The sequence below is a fragment of the Nanorana parkeri genome, unplaced genomic scaffold (genome assembly GCF_000935625.1).
Source record: "Nanorana parkeri isolate BGI_ZX_2015 unplaced genomic scaffold, ASM93562v1 scaffold2194, whole genome shotgun sequence".
In the NCBI taxonomy this organism is placed as follows: domain Eukaryota; kingdom Metazoa; phylum Chordata; class Amphibia; order Anura; family Dicroglossidae; genus Nanorana; species Nanorana parkeri.
The window spans coordinates 44,407-59,597 of NW_017308462.1; the positions used below are offsets into that span (position 1 = coordinate 44,407).

Consider the following 15,191-nt stretch of genomic DNA (forward strand, 5'->3'; position numbering starts at 1 on the left):
TTGGGTCACCACCCACCAGTTGAGAACCAAGGTTCTAGAGCATGTAGTCATTCAAAGGTTGTGGGTTTGAGTCCCATCAGAGTCGAGATCCTAATAGTTTATGGCCAGCTTTAGTTTTGTATTAACCTATTTCCTTATTTTACATTGTGAGTTTAGACTAAGGATGAGCTTCGGTTTAATGGCCACTATGGGTTGGGGGCAAATCCTGCATGTTCAAAGTTGGATTTGAGTCCAATCTTGTGTGTTCAAAGTTTATGGTCCCAAAGAATTCAGCAGTCCACGTTTTTTGTAATTTTAATGCATTGCCTGGCCTTTGAACTTAGGTAAGCTGGTTCAGAAGGGCCAAAAAGGAGGCCATTGTTATGTGCCGCCCCCCTCACTATAAAAGCAGCCATTAGTCAGTGTTTGTTGAAGTAGTTTAGGAAGAACTAACAGTCTGTGTAGAGCGTTAGCTGCTCTACAGTGCTATAACATACTGCATTACTGTGGATTTCAGTGTGGTGGGATACATATTCTTGAGTACCCCCCTTTTGGAGCGAAACTCTACTGGTTTATGATCTTTCATTAAGCTGAATTCATCTTTTTCCATAGTTGAGGGCTTCATTCTGCACCACACAATTAAACATTGTAGGCTAGCTTACGACTTGGTTACTATCACCATCAGACTAGTTGGTTATAGCAATAAAGATGGTTAAGTGGAATTCTACTTTTGCATATGAACTGCGCTGTCTAATGTGGATTTCAGTGTGGTGGGTTACATATTCTTGTGTACCCCCCTTTTGGAGCGATACTCTACCGGTGTATGGCCAGCATTATTCTTTCAGTAAGCTCAATTAATCTTTTTCCGTAGTTGAGGGCTTCATTCTGCACCACACAATTAAACATTGTAGGCTAGCTTACGACTTGGTTACAATCACCATCAGACGAGTCGGTTATAGCAAGGAAGATGGTCAAGTGGAATTCTACTTTTGTATATGTTCTGCGCTGTCCAATGACAGCGGAATCATAGGAATTGGGAACTGGCCTTATGTCCCACATGGTGGTTAACCCATACATGATTTTTTGCTAACTGACCAACGTTCAGCTTTGGCTGTAGCTGTTGAAAGGTCAGGAGATACAGCATAGTCATTGGTCATGGCTGAGACCAAGGAAGAGGCTCTGTGGCGCAAAGGATAGCGCATTGGCGTTCTAGAGCTTAGAGTAATTCAAAGGTTGTGGGTTTGAGTCCCACCAGAGTTGATATGTTATTGTTTTATGGCCAGTTTTAGTCTTGAAGTAAGCTGTATTAACCTATTTCATTAGTTTACATTGGGAGAGGAGCTGTAATGTAGTCTAGACTAAGGATGAGCTTTGTTTTTTAGTTTCATAAGATTTTTATTAATTTTTTCCAAGTATAGAAATACAGCTAGTACATACACTCCAACGTAGAGTGCATGCGCACATTAGTTCAAAAACATTAACATATGTATATGCTAAAGTGAAAAAGAAAAGAAAAAGAGGCGTATGTGTTCTAAACATGCTCCATCGCGTTAAATGCTTAAACTGTATCCAGGGCACAGAAGGGCCCTATCTGTGTGGGTCCAGATTGCGTGGATCTTTGTAAGTACATAATAACAGGTTCAAGAAAACAAAAACCAATGAAAAGAGGGGAAGTATGGGGGGTGGGGTGGGTAGAGTCGTGACGCAAGTACCTGCCCGCAATCTGTCATCTGGTCAGCAAGGGGTGACGATACTCTGTGTCCTCTCAGATAGTCATCAAGCGGGTGTCAAAGGAGGGTAGAAGGAAATGTTTAATCCAAGGTTCCCATGTTGTTTCAAATTTTTGGATACGGTCCATTAGGCGCGCCGATAGAACCGCTAGAGTATTTGGAGTTGTCCCATACACGGAGGGAGTGACGGGTGATGGCGCTAGTAATAGTGGACCTATCCTTGGGTGTCAACCATAGTAAGTTATCTATGGTGAATGGGTCACAGTCTAATGCTTCAATCGACACCCATAGCGGAACAGGGGGGCTAAAGGTTCAGCAAACTTTTTATAATAAGAGGCCGTGAAGCCATCAGGGCCCGGTCTTTTGTTAAGTTTAAGCGTTTTAATCGCTGCCTTTACTTCCGACTCGGTTATGGGGGCGTCGAGAGATAGGCGGGCCACTTCAGGCATAGTTGGCATATGTACCGTAGACAGCATGTTGAAGGCTGCGTTAGGGTCAAAGGGTGTGGTGGAGTTATACAGTGTGGAAAGGTGCGTGGCAAATTCTTGTACTATCTTGTGGGGGTTGCTAGACATGGAGTTGTCAGAAAGGCGGATGCGGAGGGGTTTTTGGTGTAAATTAATTTTACATAGTCTTCTAGCTAGGAGGGCAGTTTGTTTGTTGCTCTGGAGGTAGAATTTGTGTTGGGTTCTGCGTAGACTTTTATCTGCAAAGCTAGCTAGTAGTAGATTGAGGTTGCGTCTAGTCCTTTCTAGTTGGGATTTATGGAAGGGGGATGGGTGCAATCTAAACGTTCTGGTGGCATCATTAAATTTCGTTTCAAGGTCCTGCAAGAGGGTAATTTTCTGTTTTTTTAAGGTAGAGGCTATTCGAATGCATGTTCCTCTTAAGACAGGTGTGTGTGCTTCCCAGAGTGTGATGGGTGAGACATCTGGGTTTGCGTTATGGAAAATGTAATCTTGTATAGCGGCCAGTATGGCTAGTTCGGATGAGCTTTGTTTTAATGGCCGCTATGGGTTGGGGGCAAATCCTGCATGTTCAAAGTTGGATTTGAGGCCAATATTGTTTGTTCAACGTTTATAGTCCCAGAGAATTCAGCAGTCCAAGAGTTTTTGTAAAATCTAATGCATTGACTGGCCTTTGAACTTAGGTTAGCTGGTTCTGAAGTGCCAAAAAGGAGGCCATTGCTATGTGCCGCCCCCTCACTATAAATGCAGCCATTAGTCAGTGTGTGTTGAAGTAGTTTAGGAAGAACTAACAGTCTGTGTAGGGCGTTAGCTGCTCTAGAGTGCTATAACATACTGCATTACTGTGGATTTCAGTGTGGTGGGATACATATTCTTGTGTACCCCCTCCCGGCTAGGTTAAAACAACTTTAAAAACTTCTCTATGCCAGTGTGCATGGATACAGAGGGATTAGATGTTAAAGAGGGGGAAGGAAAGGGTTCATTTTTTAATGAAGTACATAATTAAATAACAACTCTTCTCTCGTTAAAAAGCAGGTTAGTCTTTCCGGAAGCTGAATTATCTACTGACACTTTCATTCCCTAAGTTTGCATTGAGAGAGGAGCTACTATACTTTAATTATAACATTCATTTTTTGGAGCGAAACTCTACTGGTGAATGGCCAGCTTTATTCTTTTAGTAAGCTGAATTAATCTTTTTCCGTAGTAAGCTGGTTTAGAAGGGACACAAAGGAAGCCTTTGTTATCTGCTGGCCCCCTCACTTTAAAAGAAACGTAGTCGGCAGGATTTGAACCTACACGGGGAAAGCCCAATGGATTTCGAGTCCATCACCTTAACCACTCGGTCACGACTACTTGATAGATCATGTCATGCTATGACAACACCATGATATGACATCAATAGAGTAGTTAGGACACGTGAAAACCTTCCAAGGCATGATTTCTTCAAATGTCCATGCTAGGATTTCCTAAAATGTCAATGCCAGGATCCCTAAAAATCTTTATGCCAGGATCCCCCTAAAAACTTAATTCCTGGATCCCTTCAAAAATCCATGCCAATTGCTACAAGTACTTGAAGCCCAATGTGCTATCCATTGCACCACAGAGCCAACTACGTGTTCTTATTCATGACCTGCGAGAATGTTTTATCTCTGAAGCCTTCAACAGCTCAACTTTAAAGAGGAACTTTGGTGAGTTGGCAGATAATTATATATGGGTGAACCCCTATGTCACGGTGCCAAGAAAAATCCAGTTTGGGACAATCCAAATAATAACAACGACATCATCATATTAACTGTGATAACACAACACCTGTTCTATGATCATTGAACGATAAATCCCTAGGTATCCTGCTTTTAAATGAAAGATGGGCTGAGACTTTCATTTGTGTATGTGATTAAAATATGACTCTGGTGGGACTCAATCCAACAACCTTTCAACAGCCACAAGTCCAATGTGCTATCCATTGTGCTGCAGAGCCAACTACATGATCTCATTTATGGCCTCTGAGTATGACTGTCTATTATCTCTTAACCATTCAACAGCTACACTTTAAAGAGGAACTTTGGTGAGTTGGCAAATAATGATATATGGGTGAACCCCTATGTCAATGTGCCAAGAAAAATCCAGTTTAGAATATCACAAATATTAACAATGACATCATCATATTAACTGTGATAGCACAACACCTGTTCCATGATCATTGAAAGATAGATCCCAAGCAAAATCAAAGGTAAGGACTCCCAGTGATCTGATCATTGGGTGAAGAATCCTGAAGCCAGGGTTTTCATGCACAAAGGCCACCTACTCACTATTTTTTTTTCCCTTCTGCAATGGTTGCCAGATAGGCACTCAACATAAGAACTGTATGCTGCACTTGTCTTAACAGAAGCAGGAGAATGTAGTGGCAGTATTTGAACCTGCGCGTGGGGACCCCAATGGATTTCGAGTCCATCACCTTAACCACTCCGTCACAACTACTTGATAGACAACACCAATATAGCACATCAATAGAGTAGTTAGGACATCTCAAAAAAACCTTCCAAGGCAGGATTTCTTCAAATGTCCATGGCAGGATCCCTAAAAATCTTTGTGCTAGGATCGTTCAAATCTTTATGCTAGGATCCACCTAAAAAACTTAATTCCTGGATCCCTTCAAACATCTATGCCAGGGATCCCCATGTAAAAAATTAAGTTCCTTTCCTTATCTGGGAGTGTCCCCTGGAGGTGAAGGTCAAGTTGACTTACCTCCTCAATTATCACTGGAGATTGTAAAAAGTTTCCAAGCCTTGAAAATGCTAGGGATCCCCTCACACATCTGCTGCCAAAGTTATGCTGCTGTAGAAAATATCAAATGTACCTTCTTTTGATGGCGACAAAACCCTTAGTAAGTCTTGGATACAGGCCCGGCGCTACCGCAAGGCAAGTCAGGCGGCCGCCTTACGGCGCTGCAGGGTGAGGGCGATGGCCCTGCTTGGATAAGTATGTTTCCTTGGTACAGTCAGCAAAGCAGTTAAAGCTGAAAGCTTCTCGGGTTGTAGAGATTGTGAAGATCTAATCTCTATGCCTATGAGTTTCTCAAGATGTAATAAGGAGAGTAAAACTGTGTGAATAAGGAATATGGGCTCTCCCTAAAGAATCAATGGTTAGCTGTGAAAACATGTAGACCTCCCCTAATCTATATACAATAGTCTCCCTATTTAGTTGTTCACACTCATACATATGATGGATGCTGTAATTTAGCCATATACTGCTCGAATTTCCAGCTGACTCAGCTGGCATTCAGTCAGAACACAATAGCCTGGGGTGGTTGATTAACCTGCCTGGAGGAATTGACAGGGTTTTTCAGAAAAGGGTGAAGAGTTTGGAGAAGGCAGGAGAAGTTAACAATCTAGGCCAACATAGCTGATTTGGAGAAATTCTCCAATTCAACTCACTTCCTGGTTCAGCTATGTTGTCCTAGATTGTTTACTTCTCCTGTCTTCTCCAAACTCTTCACCCTTTTGTGAATAACCATGTGAGTGTATGGTCAGCTTTAGACATCTGTGTATTCAATCACATGGAAACAAACCATAGAAAGGCTTTCAGAATATATACTATGCACACTAAAAGTAGAGTTTTGGGGGCGTGGCTTGGCAATGGCCATGTGAGCTGTGCATTCTCTGTGCTGCCGGCCCGACTTACCTGAAACGGAACCTACTTCTACCCACATCCAGCTCCTGGCACTATGAGAAGAAGGGGCAAGTCGAGGGGATCACAGTATACCCCCAAGACTGCCTTCAAGAGGTTATTTGTAACCCCCACCCACCTCCCTGAAGAGCGGCCCCCCCGCGTGCGGCCGAGACCTACAACCGCGGACGAATCCTCCACACCACCCGGCCTAAATTACGGCCTGACCCCCTCCGACGACGCGGCATCTATCTCCCCTTATAAAAAAAAAGTAGAGTTTTGCTTCAATGTCATGTGACTTATTTGTACCAAGAGACAGATGTTAGAGTGTTTTTAATAGGTTTGATCACATTAAATGTGAAATTTAAACATTGTCTATGATGCAATAGGAGCATAAAATAAATTTGCTCTGTGCAGGTTGTGCTGTCATTCAGCATGGTAGAGTGGAGAAGGGGCACAGACAGAAAAAAAATGGTACCATCAGGTCCTAGAATGCACAGGCTACTCTCTGATTGCTAACCAGGGAAATCAGAGCAAATCTTTATGCCAGGATCCACCTAAAAAATGTATTTCTTGGATCCCTTCAAACATGGTGGGACTAAAAGTAGAGTTTTGCTTCAATGTCATGTGACTTATTTGTACCGAGAGACAGATGTTAGAGTGTTTTAATAGGTTTGATCACATTAAATGTGAAATCTAAACATTGTCTATGATGCAATAGGAGCATAACATACATTTGCTCTGTGCAGGTTGTGCTGTCATTCAGCATGGTAGAGTGGATTCCTCCATTCACACAGTTTAGCGTAGATAGAGGAATCTGTTGCACTTTCTCCATCTGACTATAGAAAATCTGCAGATATTCTACAGTTGTATGGACAGCTTTAAGCCAGGGGCCGTGAGTCCAAGCACAAAGGTCGTCAACTCGCTATTTTTTTCCTTTTGTAAAGGTTGCCATTGGCTACTAAGAAGGCCCTGAGCAAGGAAACTGTATGTTGCACTTTCCTTAAGAAAAGCAGGAGAACCGTAGTCGGCAGGGTTTGAATCTGCGCGGGGAGACCCCAATGGATTTCGAGTCCATCACCTTAACCACTCGGTCACGACTTCTTGACAGACAATGTCAGGATATGACAACACCATGATATGACATCAATAGAGTAGTTAGGGCACATAAAAACCTTCCAAGGCAGGATTCCGTTCAAATGTTTATGCCAGAATCCCCCTAAAAATCTTAATTCCAGTATCCCTTCAATCATCCATGCCAGGGACCCCCATGTAAAAAAAGAAGTTGCTTTCCTTATTTGGGTGTGCACCCTGGCTTTGAAGGTCAACTTGACTTACCTCCTCAATTATCACTGGAGATTCTAAAAAGCATCCAAGCCTTGAAAATGCTGGGGATCCCCTCACACATATGCTGGCAAGGTTATGCTGCTTTAGGAAATATCAAATGCACCTTCTTTTGATGGCGATGAATCCCTTAGGAAATCTTGGACGAGATTGTTTCTGTGGTGCAGTCAGCAAAGTGGCTTGATCCTGAAAGCTGTTTGGGTTATAGTGATTGTGAAGTTCTAATTTCTATGCCTATGACGTTCTCAAGATGTAAAAGGTAGAGTAAAACTGTGTTAGTAAGGAATATGGGCTATCTCTAATAAATTGATGGTTAGCTGTGGAAAATGTAGGCCTCCCCTTCACTATATACAATAATCTCCCTATTTAGTTGTTCATACCCATACGTATGATGGATGCTGTAATTTGGCCATACATTGTTCGAATTTCCTGCTGACTCAGCTGACATTCAATCAGAACACAATAGCCTGGGGCGGTTGATTAGCTTGCATGGAGGAATTGAGTGTATGGTCAGCTTCAGACATCTGTGTATTCAATCACATGGGAAAAAAAATCAAAATAAAAGCTATCAGAATATATACTATACACACAGAAAGTAGAGTTTTGCTTCAATGTCATGTGACTTATTTGTCCCAAGAGACAGATGTTACAATGTTTTTAATAGGTTTGATCACATTACATTTGAAACTTAAACATTGTCTATGATGCAATAGGAGAATAACATACATTTTCTCTGTGCAGGTTGTGCTGTCATTCAGCATGGTAGATTGGAGAAGGGGCACAGACAGAAAAAAACTGAAACCATCAGGTCCTAGAATGCACAGGATACTCTGACTGGTAACTAGGGAAATCAGAGAGTTTGTTGGTTGAGTTTAGGTTATTGAAACAGATCCTGCTTTTCAATGAAAGATGGAATACCATTTAATTATGTGCTGAGACGTCATTTGTGTATGTGATTAAAACTCAACTCAGGTGGGACTTGAACCCACAACCTTTGTATTGCTACAAGTATAATGCGCTATCCATTGCTCCACAGAGCCAACTACATACCAGTTTTCTTGACATGTGACTGTGTATTATCTATTAACCATTCAACAGCTACACTTTAAAGAGGAACTCTGGTGAGTTGGCAAATAATGATAAACGGGTGAACCCCTATGTCACTGTGCCAAGAAAAATGCAGATTGGGACACCACAAATAAAAACAATGACACCATCATATTAAATGTGATTGCACAACACCGGTTCTATGATCATTGAAAGATAGATCCCTAGCAGTAAAGAAGATAAGGACTCCCCAAGATCTGATCATTGGATGAAGAATCCTGAAGTCAGGGGTTCAAGCACAAAGGCCACCTAATCACTGTTTTTTCCCCCTTTTGCAATGGTTGTAAAATAGGCACTCAACATAAAAACTGTACACAGCACTTGTCTTAACAGACACAGGAACAACGTTGGCAGGATTTGGACCTGTGTAGGGAGACCCCAATGGATTTCAAGTCCATCACCTTAACCAGGCCCGGATTTCCCACAAGGCCACCGAGGGCTGGCCTCGGGATGGCAGGGCGCAGAGGGTGGCAGCGGTGTCCTTGTGAGGAAGTCGATTGTTCGTTTACATGTCATCTCGGCGATGTCGCCGAGATGACATGTAAAAAGTCTGCAGCCGGCCGGTCCGTCCTCCCCTGCACTTGCCAGGGGGGCTGCACTTACCTCTCTCCTCTGGTTCCGTCCTCCGCCGCCGAGTCCCTCCTCACTGCAGTGAGCAGAGCGGCAGGGTTAAAAGTAACCCTGCCGCTCCGTGTAGACATTGAGAGGGGAGAGCAATGCTCTTCCTCTCTCACCTGTCACAGGAGTTCCAGCACAGTGCTGTGCTAGAACTCCTGTATTGGAGGTGACAGGGTCAATAAAGAGAACCTGTCACCTCCAATTATTGCGGAACCTGGCCTTGGGGCGGCAGGGAGAGTAAATCCGGCCCTGACCTTAACCACTCGGTCACAACTACTTGACAGACAACACCAAGATAGCACATCAATTGAGTACAACTAAAAACAATAGTTATTGAGTTCTCCCTGCCCTCAAACATCTGCTGCCATGCTTAAAGGAGAACTATGATGTGAATGCTTTTCACTCACCTCATAGTTCTAGCCGACCGGTGACAATGAGACTGTCACAGGTCGGCTCAGTAGATCGGGAGGTGAGCGAACACATACCGGGTTCGCTCACCTCTCGATCCTGTCACGGCTCTCTGCCGTGACAGGGGAGGGGCTGGATTCCCCTCTCCCCGCTCCGCCAGCGCTGACTGGCGGAACGGACGGGGTGGGTACAGCTGGCTCTGCCTCTAGATAGGCAGAGCCAGCTGTCACTCACGCAGCTGGGCGGATCTCAACATCGATGTCAGGATCCGCTCCGGCTGCGGCGTCTCAGTATACCGCGGGCTGTAGCTCGCGGTATACTGAGCTTAGGGTGAGGGGAGAACGCTAGTTTGTGTCCTCCCGTTACCCTAAGGAGAACTATGGGGAAAAGTCCTGACCCCATAGTTCTCCTTTAAGCTTCCATAGAGAATAAGGAGAGAGAAGCTTTGATTTTAGTGACATTGTTGTAAGATTTGAAGATGAAAAAACAATGTATGAATTGTAGTCAAATGGCCAATCGGGAGATGAACCATTCTGATCAGACATTTAAAAGGTGGGTTCTCCATGCCCGTGATCCCGCAAGTCTTTAGACAGCGCAGATCACATGCAAAATGCATGGAACCAATCAGAGTGGCTCTTTGCCTTGTGATCACTTTGATAGCCAATCACAACAATCACAGATGTAAACACGGCTTGTGTTTACATTTGAGGGCCCTCCCCTTCCTCTCACAGCGAAGCAGATCAGATCACAGCGATCATGGAAGAAGCCGCGAAGGAAGACTTGTTCACTTTGAAAAGGATTTATTGCAAAGTGAACAATTGAAATCTTTCATGTCAACCATTTGGCTTGTTCTGATTGAAGTAAGCACTTTGCTGCCATCCACAGGCCACAATCTGCAATTGCACTTTACTATATATATACCTCACTGGCACTTTCGTTTTTATTTAAATATATATAAACATTTTCAGAGTCAAGTCCTCACTTCTACCACCAGCGATTACAGCGTGCTGAGTAAGCCGACCAGACCAGGAAAGAGCACTGCAGCGCCCCCATTGGGCTAGCACCGCCCCATCCACTGAAATCAATAGAGCATTTTCACATTACGTCACTCCTGTCATGTGACGCAACCGGAAGTGACGTGATGTATCGCAGGAAGAGGTTAGATGACGGATTCCCCGAATTCAAGTCAGTGTGGCGGGAAGTCAGAAAGCCGGAACATAAACAATGAGAAGGAAGGGACAGTCCTCATCCTAATACAGATCGGGGGTACTGGTCCCCCAGCGTGAAGGTGGGCGTGGACTGAGGATTGATTTGTCTATGACTGTGATACGGACTGGGTGGATGATAGCTCCGCCCACAGTCCCGGCTACAGCAGCGGTCCTCCTGTGTTTTCAGGTAAACTGAGTTCTGTAGAGGAAGAGGTCAGCGATGGTTGTAATGGAGGAGGGGTGCAGGGCAGGGATCACATCGCTGGGTGAGGGTGCATGCGTGAGCATTGGTAGAAGGTGGGTGCAGGGGGTGCAAAAGTGAACAGGGTTGCAGGGGTCCCCGTTCTGGAAGAGGGGTGTAGGGATGAGCAGTGTCAGAAAAGAGTTAAACATTGTGCTGAAGTGAGCCGCCCCCGCTCTTTTCTGTTACATATTTATATACATTCTAACATACTCCTGAACCCCCCTCCCCTGTATACGAAGGTGAGAGAACACATACCGGCGTTCGCTCACTTCTCGATCCTGTCACTGCAGAGAGCCGTGGCAGGGGGAGGGGCTGGATTCCCCTCTCCCTGCTCCGCCAGCGCTGACTGGCGGAACGGACGGGGGAGGGGGCGGGTACAGCTGGCTCTGCCTCTAGATAGGCAGAGCCAGCTGTCAGTCACGCAGCTGGGCGGATCCAGACATAATTGTAGGGATCCGTTCCGGCTGCAGCGTCTCAGTATGTAGCTTGCGGTATACTGAGCTTAGGGTAACGGGAGGACGCTAGTTTGTGTCCTCCTGTTACCCTTAGGAGAACTATGGGGAAAAGCCCTAACCCCATAGTTCTCCTTTAATATCTAATCTGCTGGCAACAAAAGTGAGTACACCCCTAAGTGAAAATCTCCAAATTGGGCCCAAAGTGTCAATATTTTGTGTGGCCACCATTATTTTCCTGCACTGCCTTAAAAGAGAACTATGGAGTCAGGGCTTTTCCCCATAGTTCTCCTGAGGGTAACGGGAGGACACAAACTAGCGTCCTCCCGTCACCCTAAGCTCAGTATATAGGGAGCTACAGCCCGCGGTATACTGAGACGCCGCAGCTGAAGCGGATCCCGACAATTATGTCTGGATCCACCCAGCTGCGTGAGTGACAGCTGGCTCTGCCGATCTAGAGGCAGAGCCAGCTGTACCCTCCCCCGTCCCTTCCACCAGTCAGCGCTGGAGGATCAGAGGGGGGAATCCAGCCCCTCCCCTGTCACGGCTCTCTGCAGTGACAGGATCGAGAAGTGAGCGAACGCCGATATGTGTTCGCTCTCCTCCCGATCTACTGAGCCGACCTGCGACAGTCTCATTGTCACAGGTCGGCTAGAACTATGAGGTGAGGGAAAAGCACTCCTCATAGTTCTCCTTTAACCCTCTTGGGCATGGAGTTCACCAGAGCTTCACAGGTTGCCACTGGAGTCCTCTTCCACTCCTCCATGACGACATCACGGAGCTGGTGGATGTTAGAGACCTTGCTCTCCTCCACTTTCCGTTTGAGGACGCCCCACAGATGCTCAATAGGTCTGGAGACATGCTTGGCCAGTCCATCACCTTTACCTTCAGCTTCTATAGCAAGGCAGTGGTCGTCTTGGAGGTGTGTTTGGGGTCGTTATCATGTTGGAATACTGCCCTGCGGCCCAGTCTCCGAGGGGAGGGGTATCATGCTCTGCTTTAGTATGTCACAGTACATGTTGGCATTCATGGTTCCCTCAATGAACTGTAGCTCCCCAGTGCCGGCAGCACTCATGCAGCCCCAGACCATGACAATCCCACCACCATGCTTGACTGTAGGCAAGACACACTTGTCTTTGTACTCCTCATCTGGTTGCCACCACACACGCTTGCCATCACCTGAACCAAATAAGTTTATCTTGGTCTCCTCAGACCACAGGACATGGTTCCAGTAATCCATGTCCTTAGTCTGCTTGTCTTCAGCAAACTGTTTGCGGGCTTTCTTGTGCATCATCATTAGAAGAGGCTTCCTTCTGGGACGACAGCCATGCAGACCAATTTGATGCAGTGTGCGACGTATGGTCTGAGGACGGACAGGCTGACAGGCTTCAACCTCTGTCTACTTTTCCCAAAGACGACCTCTGGATAGGACGCTGAGCACGTGCACTCAACTTCTTTGGTCGACCAATGCGAGGCCTGTTCTGAGTGGAACCTGTCCTGTTAAACCGCTGTATGGTCTTGGCCACAGTGCTGCAGCTCAGTTTCAGGGTCTTGGCAATCTTCTTATAGCCTAGGCCATCTTTATGTAGAGCAACAATTCTTATAATCAGATCCTCAGAGAGTTCTTTGCCATGAGGTGCCATGTTGTACTTCCAGTGACCAGTATTAAGCGGGCCATAGACCTACAACCATCGCAAGACTTTTGTCTTGCGATGGTTGTAAGGTAATTTTAAAAACGTACGATCTGCCCATCTTGGTCAGGTAGATCGTACTTGCGATCAACGCAAGCCACGCCCCCCTGAGGGGCGGGCTTCCGATGACTGCAATGCTGAACGGGTAGTGTGCGCTTGCGCACACCAGCCCGTTCGGCATTTGTCTTACGAGCATGCCACAAACCAGCCGACAATCGTACGATGCTTGGCGGGTTTTCGAACATGCTTGTAAGACAAAAGTCGTGCGACCGTACAGTGGCAGAGGCTGCACGCCTTCCATACACCTTGCGATTATCGTACGATCGTGGGATTTCCCCGGGATTATTGTACGATAATCGTAAGGTGTATGGGCACCTTTAGAGATACCGATGTCACCAAATTTAAACACACCTGCTCCCCATTCTGTGAGATACTGTATATAAACCTTCCACCCAGTATACAGCATCCACACAACACTGCTGCCACTAGATGGTGCCATGGAGCATAGGCAATTCACGTGCTCCTCCGCGCCATCTAGTGGCCGTAATACGGTGTGACACATTCTCCCGGCCACAATGTGTATACATGAGCCCCATAGTGTAACTGGGCCTTGAAATTCCGCTCGACAGTGGAAGACAGTAGGTAAAAGTGGGTGAATGTAAACCCCCGATATAGACAGGGAACCTTGTGCTTTTAATAAGTACACTCCTTGGGTCCTGTCCACTTCTAAACGTTGCAGTGAAATATGCATACTTCAGTGCCCTAGTATGGCACGCCTGCACCTCAGCACACCACGGCATGTACGGTTCTCTGCACATATCGGTACCCCATAGCACTGGGCCAAACACACAGGGTCCATGCGTTTGGCACTCAATTATGCACAACGTGCAGTATTGCACACTAGGTACGCTTGCATTTTGCATTGCACACCATCCGTGATAAGGCAAATCGCCTTGCATTGGGGCTGCGGCCAGCAAATCTCCATCTCAGCTGTTGTGAAGGAACTCCTAAGGGGTGTGCACGGTACTGCAATAATGTGCTTTGCACTGTCGCCAGGTGAGAAATGAATGCGCTATTTTATTTTACCGCAAAGCTAGGGAGGTGCGTTGGGATGCCATTGAGATCATTGGCAACGTAACACACCAGCGCACCTACAGTATGGATAGGATCTAGCATGACCCTGTGGTGCAGAAAAGCCCTTCATGGCCATTTTGCTTGCGTTGCAGTACACCCATTTTAATGAACGTGCTGCCTGAAAGGAAAACTCCAGAATTTTTAAAGTCTTACTCTTGCGGTGGGGCTACCCGCGCACTTCAAGAGTTAAGCACTAATTTCGGTCTAGGGGGTAAAACTAAAGATGATATACTCACCTGTGGCAGTGACCACTCGCCTCTCTCCCCCTCCGCTCTGGCTGTGACTGTATTTGTTATTGCCATGCAGAGATGTGAGTGCGTCCTTGGTCTCAGTCATTCAATAGGGTACATTCTCGCCCCTATTGATGGGTTGCTGCACTGGGCTTGCATCAAAATTTGTCCTGTGATACCCATCACGAATTCTGCTGTGAAATATGGCGCTGTCAGAGGTGCCTCAGGACTGCCCCTTTAATGAATGCTTTAGTATCTATTTAGACCTCATGCTTCCTTTTTGTTTCCAGCTGGCAGATTGACTCCTCACAATGGGTGTCCATGAGTTATGGCCGATCCTGGAGCCCGTAAAGAAACACGTCCCCCTCCAGAGCCTCAGCGGGATGACTCTTGCAGTGGACTTGAGTATTTGGGTCTGTGAAGCTCAGTCTGTAAAGCAGATGATTGGCGTTGTTGCAAAGCCTCATCTCAGGTAACGTTTAAAGCCAAACTCTGGGTACAAAAACATTTCTTTTAACTATATTAATTAATAGCCACAAAGCTTATAAATCCACTTTGTGTGCCCCACATGCATTTGCAAACCATATATTACATTGTAAAAGTAGCAGTTGCATCATCACTGTGCTGTACATAGTTTGTGCGGTGAGTAGAGCTGTGGGAGGGACCCAGCAGGCCCCACCTATTACAGGAGACGAGACCAGTCTCCCTGCACAAGGAGAGAGCAGCAGTGACCGGTCTGTATTACAGGAGGGGGCGGAGACAAGACCAGTCACCCTGAACAAGGAGAGAGCAGCAGTGACCGGTCTTTATTACAGGAGGGGGCGGAGACAAGACCAGTCACCCTGAACAAGGAGAGAGCAGCAGTGACCGGTCTTTATTACAGGAGGGGGCGGAGACAAGACCAGTCACCCTG

The 15,191-nt window shown here is 46.0% G+C and overlaps 1 protein-coding gene and 2 non-coding genes across 3 annotated transcripts in view; 1 reads left to right on the top strand and 2 right to left on the bottom strand.

Moving 5' to 3' along the window:
• Window positions 1–3,447: 3,447 nt before the first annotated feature.
• On the bottom strand, window positions 3,448–3,529 carry TRNAS-CGA. Its single transcript has one exon. It is a non-coding gene; the product is annotated as a tRNA-Ser (tRNA).
• A 3,335-nt stretch (window positions 3,530–6,864) lies between these two features.
• On the bottom strand, window positions 6,865–6,946 carry TRNAS-CGA. The gene has a single exon. It is a non-coding gene; the product is annotated as a tRNA-Ser (tRNA).
• A 7,625-nt stretch (window positions 6,947–14,571) lies between these two features.
• The window catches only part of GEN1 (GEN1, Holliday junction 5' flap endonuclease), a 44,713-nt gene continuing 44,093 nt past the window's right edge, over window positions 14,572–15,191 (top strand). Inside the window, exon 1 of the mRNA XM_018572984.1 lies at window positions 14,572–14,750. Coding sequence (XP_018428486.1) covers window positions 14,590–14,750 — 161 coding nt within the window. The 5' untranslated portion in view covers window positions 14,572–14,589. The remainder of the gene's footprint in view (window positions 14,751–15,191) is intronic.